This window comes from Mastigoproctus giganteus, chromosome 11 (genome assembly GCF_048544385.1).
Source record: "Mastigoproctus giganteus isolate SK-2022 chromosome 11, ASM4854438v1, whole genome shotgun sequence".
Taxonomy (NCBI): domain Eukaryota; kingdom Metazoa; phylum Arthropoda; class Arachnida; order Uropygi; family Thelyphonidae; genus Mastigoproctus; species Mastigoproctus giganteus.
The window spans coordinates 12137500-12154115 of NC_143585.1; the positions used below are offsets into that span (position 1 = coordinate 12137500).

General features: G+C 39.4%; 1 protein-coding gene across 1 annotated transcript in view; it reads right to left on the minus strand.

Annotated features, from left to right (window-relative positions):
* The window catches only part of LOC150077719 (flavin-containing monooxygenase 5-like), a 38333-nt gene extending 25001 nt beyond the window's left edge, over positions 1-13332 (minus strand). Inside the window, exon 1 of the mRNA XM_090385450.1 lies at positions 12662-13332. Within this exon, the coding sequence (XP_090241576.1) occupies positions 12662-13288 (627 nt within the window). The 5' untranslated portion in view covers positions 13289-13332. The remainder of the gene's footprint in view (positions 1-12661) is intronic.
* Between the last annotated feature and the right edge of the window lie 3284 nt (positions 13333-16616).

Genomic DNA, 16616 nt, shown 5'->3' on the forward strand with positions numbered 1-16616 from the left:
AAAATAAAAATAAATAAATAAAACAGTACGCGTGCCACCTATCGGAACTAGGACACCAATGGTTGCCTATAAATTAAAGTAAATAGAATGTATTTATGTTAAATACCTGTTTGCAGGACACAAACCCGAGTTTTGAAGAAAACTATGCAATCCTCGCCAGAGACCGACTGACCTAACCACATTATCAAAAAGCCCATAAAAATTCCTCGGGTCATAGCCGTAATTCGAACACTGGCATTTTCTATCCAGTAATGGGAGGATGGTGATCATGTCTACTGTGATACCCGCAAGGTAAGGAGAAACGTTGCAAAAAAAAAAAAAAAAGTATGACAAAATGTTTGTTTATGCTACAAAATTTTGTAGCATAAACAAAATCACGAACCAAAACATTCTTTAAAAGGAAATTCGTAAGATCTTGTCTCATTTCATTTACCTCTTTTTTGTATGTTATAGCTAAGGCTTAAAGTATTGTTTGTTAATTTATTAAAATTTTTAGCAAAAAAGTTTATTTCCCAGTACTCACCGCTTAAATCCGTATTATCTTTGAAATTCCAGAGGAAATAAAAGTGAAAAAATTAACTAAATGAGAAAGATTAAGACCATGCCCTGGGAGAAGAAAGGTACTGCTTTTTCCCTGGTTATCGTTTATAAAACTGCATAAAACGAAATACGATGTAAAATTACATAAGAAACACACAAAAAAGTCAAACATAAGAAAGGCACCTGGGATGGATGGGATCTATCCAGTTATATTAAAGGAGCAGCAAAGGAAGTAACCCTTAGTCATAATTATGAGAGCATCTTTGGACTCAGGGGAGGTTCCCACGGACTGGAGATGTGCAAATGTATCCCCAATTCACAAAGGGGGATCGAAGGGTGACACGAGTAATTACAGACCTGTTAGTTTGACTTCTGTTTCCAGGGAAAAAATGGAGTCTGGTTAAAGAAGCATTGCAGGGTCATCGAGACAAGACAATAGTAATAATTCAGACACAGCCTGGGTTTGTCAAGGGGAAGTCTTGTCTAACCAAGATGATTGGATACTATGATGTGGTTACAAAGGAACTGGATGCAAAAAATAATTTTGATACTTGGATTTCAGGAATGCTTTTCATGCTGTTGCACATGAAAGACTACTGTACAAATTGCAGCAATATGGCATTAAGGGCAAGTTGGTACAATGGATAAAATGATAGTTCAGTGGGTACTGCTCTACGTGGACTAATGTTATTAGTGGTGTACTTCAGGGTTCGATGTTGGGCCCATTGTTGTTTTGTATATTTATCAATGATATTGATGAACTTATATCCAGTTTAATGTCAAAGTTTGCAGATGATACAAAGGTTGGCAGGGTGGTTAATAAGAGTAATGACAGTATGCTGCTGCAACAGAATCTAGAAAAGTTGGATAGATGGGCTGAGAAGTGGCAACTGAAGTTTAACATTGACAAATGCAGAGCACTGCATATGGGTAGCAGTAACTCCAGAGAAATGTAACAATTATGCGGTGTTACACTCAGGGTAATGGAGAATGAAAAAGATCTGGGGGTAATTGTGTAATCAGATATGAAGTTTCCTAAGCAGCGCAAACAGGTTGCCAGAGTAAGGTCATGGGGGGGTGTTCTCAATGATATAAAAGAATTTGGCGAGCAGGGATAAGGAGGTGATTATCCCCTTGTATAAGGCAATGGTCAGGCCACACTTTGAGTACTGCATACAGGACTGGAAGCCTCATTTTAGGAAGGATGTAGAGTTGCTAGTACGAGTACAGAGAAGGGTAACAAGACTGGCGAAGGGAACAAAGGGGTGCTCTTATGAAGAAAGGCTTCAGTTCTGCAAATTGCAGTAGCTGGAGACTAGGCACCAGCAAGGCGATCTGATTGAGGTGTATAAGGCCTAGAATGGATTCAGCAGGCTCACTATTGATGGGATTCTTCCTCTTGCTCATATTACAAACCTGATTGGCATATATTCAAACTGAGGAAAGACAGATGTAGAATAGATGTGCAGAAGTTTGCCTTTAGCCAGCGGGTAGTTGATTGCTGGAATGAATGGATCAGTGAAATGGAAAGGGTGTTTTTTTTTTTTTTTTTTGTCTGATGCTATATAAGCTTGCTTTCTTGCATCACGTGCTCTACTAATGCTAAAAACCAGCTGGTTGCGGAAAAACGTTTATGATTCGGGGAATATCATTTACGTGGCTTTGGGCTTACCATTGCCACCCGTAACCTTTTGGCAACCAGAGAAGTTTGAGGGTAGCTTGTTTATGCAAACTCTGAGCACATCCAAGAACACTACATTACATGCGCCTTACCAGTTGAAGCGCATATAATGTAGAGGTTACAGTACCAGTCTGTATTACTGAAGCGGTTGTATATTTCCATCAAGAGGCGAATCAAACGTTTTTCTGTAACCAGCTGGGCCGATCAAGAATATTTCAATCGGTTCGCGACTGAGAGATAACATACTCCAAATTTCATGTATGAGTAGAATCTTTTGTTTCTTATTAAGTTGCAGAAGAACTCTGTCATCAAGTTTTCGACTTTCTTTGGAATTGCGCTGAGTCAGTTGAGCGTGGCGAGCTTGAGATCATTCATCTCGCTGTTTGGATGGTTGTAAAAGTTTCGAAAGGGGTCTTCTCGCAGTCGCGTTACAAGGCTATGCAGGTCATTATCGCATGCTTCGTCAGAGTCAACGTCGTCGTTGTCTTGACACATCGTCTTACATATTTCAACCGTTTTGAATTCATACAATTGACGATCTAGTATGAGCTCTTCATTGTCGTCGTAGATCTTGACATATTTCATCTGTCATGGAATGTGCAGCGTTACCATCTCACGCTTGTATTCGGTGAGATCCTGAGCCAAGTCAGTTTGTTTCATCACAGTATCCACATATTCTGCGTGGATACTGTCTTTTCTTGCAGATCTCGTTAGCGCTGCATATGTAATTTGCGACAAAGCATGACAGAGTAACATGATCCAACATGATAGTATTATTGTAACAATACAAATACTTGTATTGTTGCAATTATACTATTCAGCAAATGGCTACAATCAAATGGCTAATTAGGCTATTGGCCTAATCTCTTCCAAACGTTGATTCGGTAGCGTAAACAGCGGGCGTGTGTATGCTATTTATCACTAACATTGATTGGTAGAGTAAGTAGCGGGCGTGAGCATAAATTGCATTGTTCATGATTTCGGTTCTAGCTGTTCGAAATTTAATAGGTGTCGTCGTTTACTCGTGTTCTATTCTGACCATGCACCTAGCGACACGTTTCCTTTAAGCCAGAATTGGTGATAATGTATTTGGCTTAACAGTTTATATTTGTCCCTATAACTTTTCTTTACTTCGTGTCTGACGATGGCTAGCGAAGGTTGTCGAACAACATAGAGATACTTCTGACATATCTCTCCCTGTATACACGCGAGTTTATACATAAATTTAAGAGGAGAGTACTGGAAAATAAGTTTTTGTAAAAATTTGAATAAGTTTACCTCTTTTTAAGAAGTATCAGTCCAATTGTTCTTGCAACTTAGATAAGCTTGTTAAATGAAACTTTAACGCAATAGTCAACATTTTGGCACGGTAGTCCGCATTAATTTACTCAACCCTTTTAGAACAAGTAACACTTCAATAAGGCGCCACGTACATACTGGTTTCAATAAATAACAAAAACTATAGATTTCCTGGGCTTTTCCCAGTTATTTTATGCCTGGGGTTTTGCATGCGATGTAGAAAGACTTCATCGTATTTATCGTTCAAGGTCATATGAGACAAACTGATCGGGATTCTTCAAACTTAAAAACAAGATGATTCTACGAAAATTTTCTGTTTCGAGTTAATTGTGGTTGTGCAAGACGATATGCATGGTTAGTCATGGGTACTTTTCTCGTATTAAACTGCATAAAAGAGAAAAGCTGACTCGAGTCGCATGACTGCAACCAAAAGAGTTGATCGTCCAGTCTGGGTGTGGCACTGTTTTGTTATCTCACTCGTGAGAGATCATGTGAAAGGGGGGGGGGGAAATGGTGTCTCAAAGAATATTTACTACCATTGATAACTGATCTTGGCAAAATCCAATTGACATGTTCTATTTTCATTTGGTTCCTCTACAACTCCAAACACGAAAATAGAATCTACAGTACGAAGTACTGTGAGTGCATTGCATGGAAGGTTATGTATAAAGTCGATGAATCATTTACAAAACGCCAACAGGGCCGATCTTTAAGGAGTGGGATATAACGGTGCAATGCTCTCTGGCCCCGGACTGAAAAGAAGTCTCAAATCCTAAGAAACGGGATCTGGGTTAAAAAAAAAAAAAACTTCTCTCGTGTCCTTTTTCTCTCAATATTAATTTTCTCAACTGGAACAAATAAGATTCACAGCATCACGGTTTGTATGATTCATACAGTCACTGACAAGTGATCAAGAAATCCGCGAATAAACTGGCCAATTAGTGTACATATCTGAGATCATTAGTAGGAGCAGAGAGAAAGACTGAAATGAGTCGTTTTTAGGAGCGTGTTCAAATTAAATAATATTTCCATCAGTTGCTCAGCGAATTACAGGTAAATTCGTGTTTCCACACAGGTAGCGAACCCTCATTTCGAGGTCTCCAAGAGCTCAACAAGTAGCACAGTGATTAAAAGATGATTACAGTTCTTCCACGCCTGGTAGAAAAAGCTCGAGTTCGAATCTTTTCAATGACGCCAGGATTTTACGTTTGGTTTGTTTTTTCTCCTCTCATTTTTCACAATTTGAGATTTAATCAGTATCAGGCAAATATTCCTTTTTTCCTCATGCAAACTTCGATTTTTTGTCCAGCAAACAAACCTACCGAAAAATACAGACAATACGCTAACGCCTCACAACCTTAGTTATTTTAGCTCTTAGCACACACACCTAAGCATGTCCCATAATACGACCACAATTTTTTTCTACACAAAGTTTAATAAAGACAGGAGAGACACCTGAATCTGATCCTATCTACTCTTCCTGCCACCAGAAAATATCAATCCATGTGCCCCTTAAATTTTAACAGGACTCTCGGCCCTCAACCACCACCGGATGGTATTTTCCAACTAGTTGTTGATAACATGCAGACCAAACGTAAGCTTCCTAAGTCCCGTCTATTAGTTTTCCCCAATAATTTGTTGGTATCCTATTTCAATGTCAAAAATTCCCTCGTCATCGGTTTGTTTCCTCCCTAAGTGCCTTCCACCTATGAGTCATTCAGATCCTCACCGAGCTATCTTGTTTCCAAGGGATGAGACTACGAAAGAGTAATGTACATGTTCATAGTCACTCACCATCTGGTACTGTCAGCAGACAAATCGTCCAATTTTGGAGCCTCCCTTTCAAACATGCAGTCGGCTGTACCCATCCTAGTAGGCAAGTTACTCTCGGTAGCATTCAAACATAACTATTATTTCTCCGGCCACCCGGAAAACTTGTCCAAATCATTCTGAAGTTGAACCTTGCATCGTTAATCACCCTTCTTGACTTTAATATCTGCAAATTTCATCCTATTGTTTGTACTGTCTTCAATGCGATTCAAAAATAAGAGTGGCCCTCGCACCAAACGCTGAGGAAATCTCACTTATAGCATTGATCCACTCTGAAAAATCACCAAATAACCGTACAGGTCACCTCTCCATAAATGGAAACTGCTGCTTTGGTATGTTACTATACTTAGACTTGTACTTGCTTTACGATGAAGTTTGGTGAAGGCATTGTACAAAGAGCACCGGACTAAATTCTATGCAGCATCCCAAGTGGATTTGTGTTTATACAAACTTTAACTTCGTTTGAATGAACTGCCGTTTTAGCATTATTTCAAGAATTTCGCTTAGAACTGACCTACAGTTATATAACGTCAGGTAAAATTTCATGAAATTTTGAGAAGCATTCTTCTTTTATAACTTTGTTTTTCCCTTACATTAAAACAAGAAAACTAAACATTCAGCAATAATCAGTGTCCTAGTCCCGGTAGTTTTATGATGTCCAAGTGTAAACATTGAGCAATAATCAGTGCGCCAGGTAGTTTAATGAAGTCTACGTGACTGGCCTTTTATAGGCCAAACAATAAGAAGGCTGAGATCGACAACGAACTCGCGGATCTGATGCAACAAGTCGACTTAAATACAGTGGTTGGAACATAAAGTTTTTCAGTGGAGCAAGTAATTAGACTTGTTTTTCTCCACATTTATGTGGAAAAATAAAGAACATTTTGGCCAATGGCATCTTTAAAATATACCCGTTTTAATGAAAGCCTGTGATGATTGGTAGCTCACCCAAATGCAGATATTCAGCAGATTAAAAACCCGTACAAAGCTTCGTTGCAGTAAAATAACGACTCAGTACAAATTGCACGACAGTAAAGTAGCTGTACATATAGAGGGAGGTTCATTTCCTTCCCCCTGTAATACATTTACTCCTTTCCACTGCGTAATAAATTCATCCTTTAAAAACCCAAATGAAAACCTCTCAATGGGGGATTTTCTCTTATTTAAATGAGTCTGCAGTCACTGACATTTTATTTCGCATGAAATAAGCATTCGTTTATTTTTAAAAGATATTTTGATGACGTTGACAACCTCATTATTTACTCTGCTTTTTTGTCTCCTTGAGCATTAACATGTTTAGAATCTCCCGCTTTATTTCTGTTGACCCACCTGTTCTCTGTCGCAGAACGACTCCATAATTGCTGTTGGTCTAATACCGTGAGTAATCGCGATTTTTCCCGAGGCTGCGTCCTTCTTGTGTCTTAATTTGGGCCAATCTCCAGCCATTTCCACGTATTTAATACTTTCTATGGCTAACGACAAAAGTTAATTTTTTTGTCACCTCGTAAGCGTGCTCTCCACGCTAAACTTTATATTGTGGCCAAATCACCTTGGAAGACTTTAAAATCATTTCTCCAAGCAGCTGTTTTTTTCCAGCCAGCTCTGAAGCAAATCATTCTACCAGATAACCGTGTAATCAATAATATTATCGCTTCCAAACTAGTTGCAACACGCGCTTCTGTCTGTGCATAAATCCTGCATTCTGCTTTAAAGAGTATGTTGTTTTTATTAAAGCCTTTCCCGCTTCACACTACCCCAAATCTAAAATAAATTTTCCATTTATACTCCAGCATGACAACCAAGTCAGTAGAGTTTACAATAAATCGTCAATACAAATATTTATCGTATTTAGTAGTCACGGGCTTGAACCCCGGTTCACTCAAGGAACGCGTGCTATGCACTCTCGCCCCTGACCACTCGGCTACATGAGGCCTAGGATACTAAGCGAACTCGCTTCTGATCTCACCTTACTACGCAGTGTAATCCTAACTACTCCGATGGGTCAACCATGGACACCACCCATTACACTCGACAATAGCCAATTACCTTTGATAGCTTTGGATTTTAGAAGTTTGCTTAAAATCACTTCAAAAGAAGGCTAAATAATGTACACACGTGATAAATACAATATATTAATGATTATCATGACCGACCAATAGTTGCATCATCTTGCAATCGGATTGCATCAACATTGCATTTTACCATAACAGACCGTTTCTGAGAGCATAAAAATAAGATAACTTTCTGCGCGTAACTAGAATAGTGGATGTAATTGGGTCTCAAAGACCATATAGAGATGTATATGTCTGGACCGATTTGCATGCTGGGCGAGCTAAAATAGTTGGACTACTTCGCTTAGAAAAACTGCACTCACTCCGCATGAGAACGGCTAATTATATCTCCAATTGAGGCTTTAGTAATTCCTTCGCAGCAATTCGAACCCAGACTTCTCCAAACAAGTGACGAGCAGCGAAACCTCTGACTGTCACGGATGATTTCCTATCCTGTAAAAATTAATGACTGTCTAGACATGGTTCCAGCAGTAAAAAAAAAAAAAAAAAAAAAAAAAAAAAAAAAAAAAGAAAAGAAAAAAAGAATCTGACGTAGAATTCTTTATTCCAAGAATGGTGTCTGTTGGATACAAGTGCGGATGGATAGTTTCTTTTCAAAATTCAAGTTCGGTATAATTATACTCTAGTGTTAGAAAATGCAGTCGATGGATGTAGCTAATTTGTACTATCAGGCGGATGTTATTTTACCCTTAGGTAACTCTTCTCAGAGTGGGAGAAACACCAATATAATTAACTTTATTTTTATCTCAATCCGACAAAAACAAAGGAAAAAAACTTCATTGATATTCTTGCTGCAACACACTGCTAAGGAGTGGAAGGCCGAGTCGACCTTAACCGTGATCACGGCAATTCGATTATCAAGGTCGGACTTTACTGTTGTTTCCAGGCCTGTACATACACGCTATGGATAGTCCGGTGTTGCCGGTACCACTCTATATGGTTTCAAAACAATGTGACACTGATTTTAAATGATACCAATGAATTCTCTATCTTCGAGTTAAGATGTTTAATAAAACTGAATACATTCAACTATATTCCCAATTTGGGGCGCGAACCCTTTGGTAGTCCTCTAATCCATGTGTACAAAAAAAAAATTTATCATTTCGATCTTTATTTAACTTTAACAAAATATACAACGTTCATTTATAAAATACAAATTCATTTAAAACTTTACTGAATTCTGGTGTTACTTTATATTCTCTTTCCAAAAGCAAGACTACTATCATGCAGAAGTTCACGAAATTGACATTAGAATCTGCATACTCGAAAAAGTAAGGAACCAAAAAGGTTCCCAAACTTCACCGGGGCGATTCCCCACAACTTACGCAAAATTTAATATTGAATTCGATTAAATTTAGAAGACTTAATTTTCCTGGCTTTCATCGTAACATGTCGATCAGTACTCGGCCAGTTCAGTTCTCCAGTTTGCTATCTTTTCCATGCAGCAGGGGCTGAACGACTATTGCCCCTTCTCCTTGAAAAGTTCAACTACCACTTTGCTTCCGACGGGCGTCACTACGGTTCTAGTACACTTGAGCCAATTTCATCTAGCCTTCAGTTACACCTTGTCTAGACCTACTAAACAACCACCACCTTTAATCAAATTTATTTCTCTACACGAGGAAGGATTCACGTCAATTCGCTGGTAAAATTCGAATTAATGTAAATCAAAGAAGAATAAAAAAAAAAAAAAAACATTAGTGCATTAAGCGACAAATTATTACTACTACTTTAGAGAAAAATTGGGATTAATAGGCAATGATGTCAACATTCGTGCCACCATTGCTTATTAATCCCAATAAGTAACGATGTCACGAATGTTGTCCTCAAGTCTTGGAGAAATATATATGCAAATCCTCTCAAAAATATTGGAACAGTAGGGTGCAACGGAAAACGGATTCTTTTCCATTGCGGATTCACCTAAATGAAAATAACTTTTCATTCACCATCAGTAGAAACCAAATGAGAGAGGAACATCATGCTTAGAGACTGTCTCAACTAGTGCACAAAAAGTAGTTCAACTCTTTCTGGAAAAGACATTGCAGATGTAGCGCTGTTGAAAGTTGAGTCAGCTGTAGCTCGCCTAAAAAAAACCCAAGTCCATGGACGTGCACTTATTGCATACGATGTTAGTGTTTGTGGGGTCATCTTCTGAATTAAGTGACTACCCTGTTCGGGGTATGCTGGTCCCTACGTGTCAATTTTCTTGGCCAGCCAAGTTGTGGTTAAACTGCTATCTCACTACGTCTTCCATCTTTTCATAAGGACTTGCTGAATTAAGCAGCAATTTATACTGCTGCGTTTCTCTTTCATTTGTTAACTTCCTGCCCCTTTCGTTTAATTGAATACCTACCAGTTTTCGTTTTTTTTAATACCGGGCACGCATAACATAACCCCTACATGGCAGAGGTCTTATTAATAGATTTTCCAAAAAAAGAGAAAGGGGAGGGGGAACAAAAAAATAAATTCTACAAGATATACTACTCAAGATTGGTTGATAAAAGTTGCCCTTGAAGATAAAGGAGGAGGGGCAAGAAGTAGTAGACTGCTATTTAACCAAACAGCTGTTCCAACAATACAGCCTCTTAGGTTTACATTAGCCACCAATCATTTCCTTATAGATAACGAATTCAAGCCGACAGGAGCGAAGTTGCGTGTTAACTTTTTTTCCTTTTCCGGGAGTTTTATGCTTAGGTATTTGAAATTTCGTATAGAGATTAAAGTATTCCGCAATTGTGAAAAAGATTTGTCTCTTGATCACAACAGCCAGTTTAAGTCGAGTAGCACGAATTGAATTGAAATTAATCAAATTGAATTAATCGGGAAAGGGGACGGCCTTCTGGAAAATTTCCTTTTCGGCTCGTTCATATGGCATATCGTGTATGACTGTGTTCACTGGCTGAAAAACGCAAAGCTGTTGGATTACGTTAAAATTGAACCCCTCACTACCATCCGTGCCTGTTATTAATGCATTTCTGTCTACGATCACTGGATAAGCGGCTAATTCTTTAGCAGGTACTCACATTCCTTTGACTATCTGCACTCAGCTGAATTTGCTCATACTTTTGTTTAATCTAATTTTCTATACTTTGAGCTCAGTTTCTTTCAGCGGCAATTAGAACCGAAAACGAAGTCACATGCATCAATGCTTTTATTACTTTGCACGCTCTTATTTTAAGATGATTATGTTTACCATTCTAATGGTCTGGATATGTAGGAAAGACCAACCGATTGTCCTTCAGGGCGCCTTAAATCTACGCATTATGCCATACCGACAACGTCTGGACTGTCATTAATGACTACTTAAGAGATACACATAACAGAAACATGCCCACCCAGTTCAGGAATGCAACCCCCTCGACTATGAACTCAGCCAACAACAATTATGAACCGAAGCGGAAAGTTACGCAGAGGGGAAAAGGTGAACGAATCTTGGCAGAACAAGTCCTTATCGTTCCTTAGGCTGCAGTAGGTGGCTAGTTCCGAGCCGATGACCTAACATCGTGTTGCTCAAGGGTATTTTCCTAATACTGAAGCAGGAAGTGCGGAAATGAATAATCACACACAAGCTGATGTCAGCTATTCATTCAGTTTTAGAAGCGGGGAAATTTCTGCTGATTCCGAAGAGCGGCTTTTTGAAGTCCGTAACCATGCAGCAACCATGGCGTCAGATGTAAACTGCGAGTGAAAATGACATAATACAAATAAACGTGCAGGATCTTGCCAAAATTGTTGTGAAACAGCGTGTTGCATCATTAGATATGATGCAACATGCTGTTTTATGTAGGATGACCAACGATGCAAAATGCAGGTTCCTATCAGGTTAATCTGATCTAATCTAATCTAATAATAATCAAGTTTAGAGTCCATCATATGAGGGAGCTCTAGAGTAGCGTTTCTCATCTAACGTGATTCATCTAAGCTGTAAAAAAAAATGTCTGCGATCCAACATTTTAGAAGACGGGTTGACAGACTGTTTGGCTTCTCGGTTTTCGTACAAAAATTAAAAGCACGATTTACCCAAAAACAAGTAAATTCACTATTACATTTTAATGCGATTCTCGTGTTCAAAAACTTTGTGACCACTTCAGGTTTTATCTTTCTGTGACACACAGGTTGAGAAATGCAGCCATGGGCGCCGGGTGGATATTTTGCAAGGTGGTGTATGTGGAAAAAAATTTTTTATTCACCAAATTTTATAATACATGCAACATCTTACGTTTCAACAAATTAATGAAAATATTAGATTGTGTATTACTTCTAAATCCACAAGGTGGTGCACTTGCACGATGCATCTTTAGGGGGCGCCCATGAATGCAGCTCTAGAGTAAGGTCAGGCAGCGTTTGCCCTCACATGAAGTGGTAATAAACAAGGTCTCAAAAGATAGTGTTTTTTTTTATTTTTTTTATTTCTGTAAAAATAAATGAAGAAATAAAGACAGTAACCATTTGCAGATCCGTGGTCTAGAGTATCCTAATGGATATAAACAACCTGGGTACCTTTGGTAAGCACCACCAAAGGTATCTCGATTGCGATATTTGAGATCTGCAATCTGAAGAAAAGAGTGGGAAAGATAAACAAAGAAAATAAAACTTGATGTGGAAATCCACCAAGTCGAATAGTTCTGCAAGGTAAAAAGAAGAGATTCTCTTTGTATACATGTGACTCAAGTTCTTAGGGCAGGTGACTCAGAACAAGACTGGCTAGTACAAAGGACTTCCTGAAATTATCCACTGGAGTGCGTCTCGCAATGCGAGGGGGGGGGGGGGCAGACGTAGCAACATACGAAAAAACAGATCTTTAAACTTTTGAAATGCTCGGACCTCTACGCTGTTACTGACTGCGAAGGAATTTGTCCCTTCTTGTTAAATCAAACTTTTGATTTACCCTAACCAATTTCGGCTGATATTAAAAAAAAAAAAAAAAAAAAAATTTTCAACGGAGATTGTGCAATAAACAAATAAGGTCAAATTACTGTCTCCCCTCCAGTTGTAGCACTGGCATACGGATTACACTCATTCCACTTCTGTTTCTTTGATTTATACAAGACTGGACTGAAACCATCCAACAACATCCATAAGTTTTTTTCCGCAGCGTCTGCTAATATTAAACTAAAGCCATCCGCGCATATTTTAAGTTAAAAAGACACGTTGCAATCCCCTTTGGTTTTACATTAATTTACTGTATTGGATGTGGCGTACTTGCTTTTGAAAAGAATGAATAATAATAACGTCTTACCTGTTTGGAAATGTTGCTAAGTTCAACGGCGACGTCTCCTCCGGAGTTTCCAACCCCTACAACAGCAACAACCTTGTCTGAGAATTCGTCTGGCTTCTTGTAGCTATGAGTGTGCAAGATCCGTCCCTGGAACTTTTCCTGATCGGGAAATGTGGGAACTAGGGGGAACACGTGATGACCCGTGCATATCATAACACCGTCAAAGATCTCCTCGAGCAGCGCATTCTGCTCGATATCCCTCACGGTGACCACCCATCGCCCAGTGAGATCGAAATCGAGTGCAGGGACAACTTTTATGACTTCGTGGCGATACTTGACGTACTGCAGCAACCCAAACTGACAGGCGTACATCTCGATGTAGCGAATCATTTTGCTGTTATGCATGTAGTTGGGGAATTCCTTAGGGGGTGGGTAATCGCTGAAAGCGCTCATCTCCTTACTGCTGTTGATGATGGTCGATCTCATCACAGATGCCAGTCCTTCCGTGTCATCCTCCCGGTATCTCCACAGTCCTCCAGGTTTGCTGGTCCATTCGTAGCACACCGGTTGCAGATCTTCTTCCAGACAGGCCTTGATGGCCGTCAATCCACTCGACCCTCCGCCGATCACCGCTACGCGCTTGGTCATGTTCACGAGCTCCAAATGCGGCGTTTCGCTATTATTCTTCGATTTATAAGACCGCGCGTTGGCCGCTCGCAGATGTGACTATCGGCAGCTCCCGACCACTTACAGTTCGGATTAGTGTTGCCAAGGCAACGGGGTCATTGCGACGTAAGCGCCACGCACGAGAAAAATAGTGATCTCGTGCACTTTGGGACTTTGCGGTATAGTGGCGGGAGCTTGCAGGAAAGTACAGCTCATAAAACGCTAGCACTCACGCGAATGGATATTATTTTATTCAGTTTTAACCCCAGTACAGCGCATGTGCTCGGGGTTTTGGATATGTGGTGAGCGGCGCTCTTTCTGATGAATCGTTTTTCTAAGTCAGAACAGCTGCGCAAATTCTATAACCAAAACAAAACATGCGATTCAGACCATTCGAATCTTCTTGGAATTATTGAAGAGTACATCTAAAATCCAGAGCTTATTTTGGAATGTTTCTGAAGAATATAAAAATAATAATGATTTGATTAATGCAATTATTATCACATATGTAATTATGATATGCAACTATCATCATAATTATATAATTTTGATTACATAATGGTGGTTATATATAGTATTGATTCCTTTCATTATTTTCCTTCATCAACTTTCTTTCTAGACTTTACATAAGATTTGCTTAATTATTAGCTGCATTATAGAAAAAATAAATTTAGTAGAATGTTCACATTTACAACTGTATTAATACCAATGCTGGTAATCAAGATCATGAACGTGGTGTCGCATGCGAAGAGGTGTATAGAAGAAGAGGTGTATAAATGGAAGAAGAGTAATAAATATTATACGGTTGAAATTAAAGTGAAAAGGCTAAGTTCAGTGAACGTAAACTTATAGAGACATAATACACACTGGTAGATGTGGTAATTCTCAGGTAGTCTTAATATCGTCTAATAAATTCAAAGTCTTTTCACTTTCCATGGCTTTTTCACCAACGAGTCGGTTCGACCACGTTGGTTGGGTATTATTTGGTTACAAATCTTGATGCACCCGAAGCACATACCTTTGTACAAACTCAACGAAGGCAGTTTCAGAAATACTCATATTGGCATGTCTACCATGTCACGTTCAAAGTCATTTAAACCTCTTGTCTTCCCCATTCCCTTACTGAACTGCTCACATACAGCATCCCCACTTATTTGCTCACACCTTCATTAAAGTGCCTCCATTTCCTGTAATGGGTATGTGTACCTAAAAAGTGGCCATTTAGTGTAGAAATGCAAACAATTGTACACAGTATATAATTTAAATCCCTAAAGACATATCTAAAATTATAGGCCCCGGGTGCCAAGCGTTATATTGATCAAGCGATTCTCAATGATTTCTAGAGCGTTTTTCTCGAAGCTGCAGTTTTTGTTCATTTATAAAAAGTTTTCATTAAATAATAGTAAACTTAGTCTTACGATCTGTAACTAAGTTTCAGAAAGGCAAATCACCTTTCTTTTTTTTTCCATTTAAACTAATATACTAACTTTTATACCGCTTGGTCACTCTAGCGGCACTGCTCCTGCCTCCCCGTGGCCGGGCCGGTAACCTGGGAGAAGAAATCCACTCTCCCAGGGCTGAAAGGAGCAAAGATGGATAACAATACGTTTCCACCTTTAGAGCCTCCGAGCTCAAAACTAGCGACAAAACACACTGATGATGACTTTTCCCAACCCAAGAGGTTGAAATCAAATCCTCAAGAGGAGATACCAGCATTCCTCATACTGCACTCTACATCAGACCAGCCTTTGAGTAAATTGTCCCCATTCCTTGTGCAAAAATGCTTAGAGGCTGTTGCAGGTTCACCAAAATCAGTAAGGCGACTCCAGTCTGGGGATCTTCTGGCAGAGACCATGAAATCCCAGCATTCTGCAAAGTTATTAAATCTGACAACTTTCGGCGGACATCCAATAAAGGTCACTTGCCCCATGCCACCCTAAATTCCTCTAAGGGAGTAATTGCAGAATGGGACTTATTAACCGTATCAGAGGAGGAAATAGTCAAAGAGCTACGAGAACAAAGAGTCATTCAAGCCAGGAGAATAATGACTCATAAAGATGGTACTTTCGTTCCAACAAGGAGCATAATCCTCACTTTTAGCTCTCCCATCTTACCAACATCTGTCAAAGCAGGCTATCTCCATTGCCGTGTCCGACCCTACATCCCAAACCCAATCAGGTGCTATAAGTGCCAAAAATATGGACACTCTCAGACTGCATGTAGAGGTGAGGCAATATGTCCTAACTGCGGATCAAAGGAGTACAACCAATCCGATTGCAATACTACCACTCCTCATTGCCCAAATTGTAAAGGTAATCACCCAGCTTTCTCCAAAATATGCGAACTATGGAAGCAAGGAAAAAAATACAGAAATATAAAGTGGAGAACAAAGTCACTTATTCAGAGGCGAGAAGAGAAATAATCAAAATGGAGCCAAAGCATACGTATGCCACAGCTGCTAAACAGGTCCAATCAGTAAGTATCCAAACAGATGTTACAGTTCCTCATAATACATAATAAATAAATTTTCTGTTTATACTCCGGGACGACCAAATGATCAGAGGAGTTCACAAGATAGACAGAATACAAGAAACAGCACCGTATTCAGTAGTCACGGGCTTGAACCGCGGTCACTCAAGGCACGTGTACTTATGCACCCGCGCGCCTGACTACTAGGCTACGGCGGCCTTTTTATCGTGAATTGGGCACGATCCATACTCACTTCACCCAAACAGTGTCCTTCACAACAAACAACTGAACAAGCCAGCAATACTCCAATCTCCATTCCAGCCGATGCGTCAACAATGAAACCAAAAGCTACAGAAACCCCAATGGTGCATCCACGGATTTCAACGGAAATGGATATTGATCAGCAGAATAACTCAAATGATAGAATCTTAGAACTTCACGCAACTGATGAGATGGACACGACACGTCTTTTCTTTCCTAAGAAAGACAAAGTAAAAATAGAGAGGTATAAACAAGCTACAACCAAAAAACAGTCTGAAACAAAAACAACTAACAAGAACGCATAATGGGAAGAATTCTTCAGTGGAATTGTAGAGGCTTTCGTAATGCAAAAGACGATTTGCATGATCTCATCAACCGCTATGAACCAGCATGTATATCCCTACAAGAAACCTATTTAAATCCACAAGTGTGTCCTACCATTAAAAATCATACCATGTTCAGAAGAGATAGGAGTATCGACACGCCGGCCCGTGGAGGTGTGGCGGTTCTTGTTAGAAATAATAATCCATCTAAACTTGTTGCTCTTCAGACTCCTTTTGAGGTAGTGGCAATGCGCGCA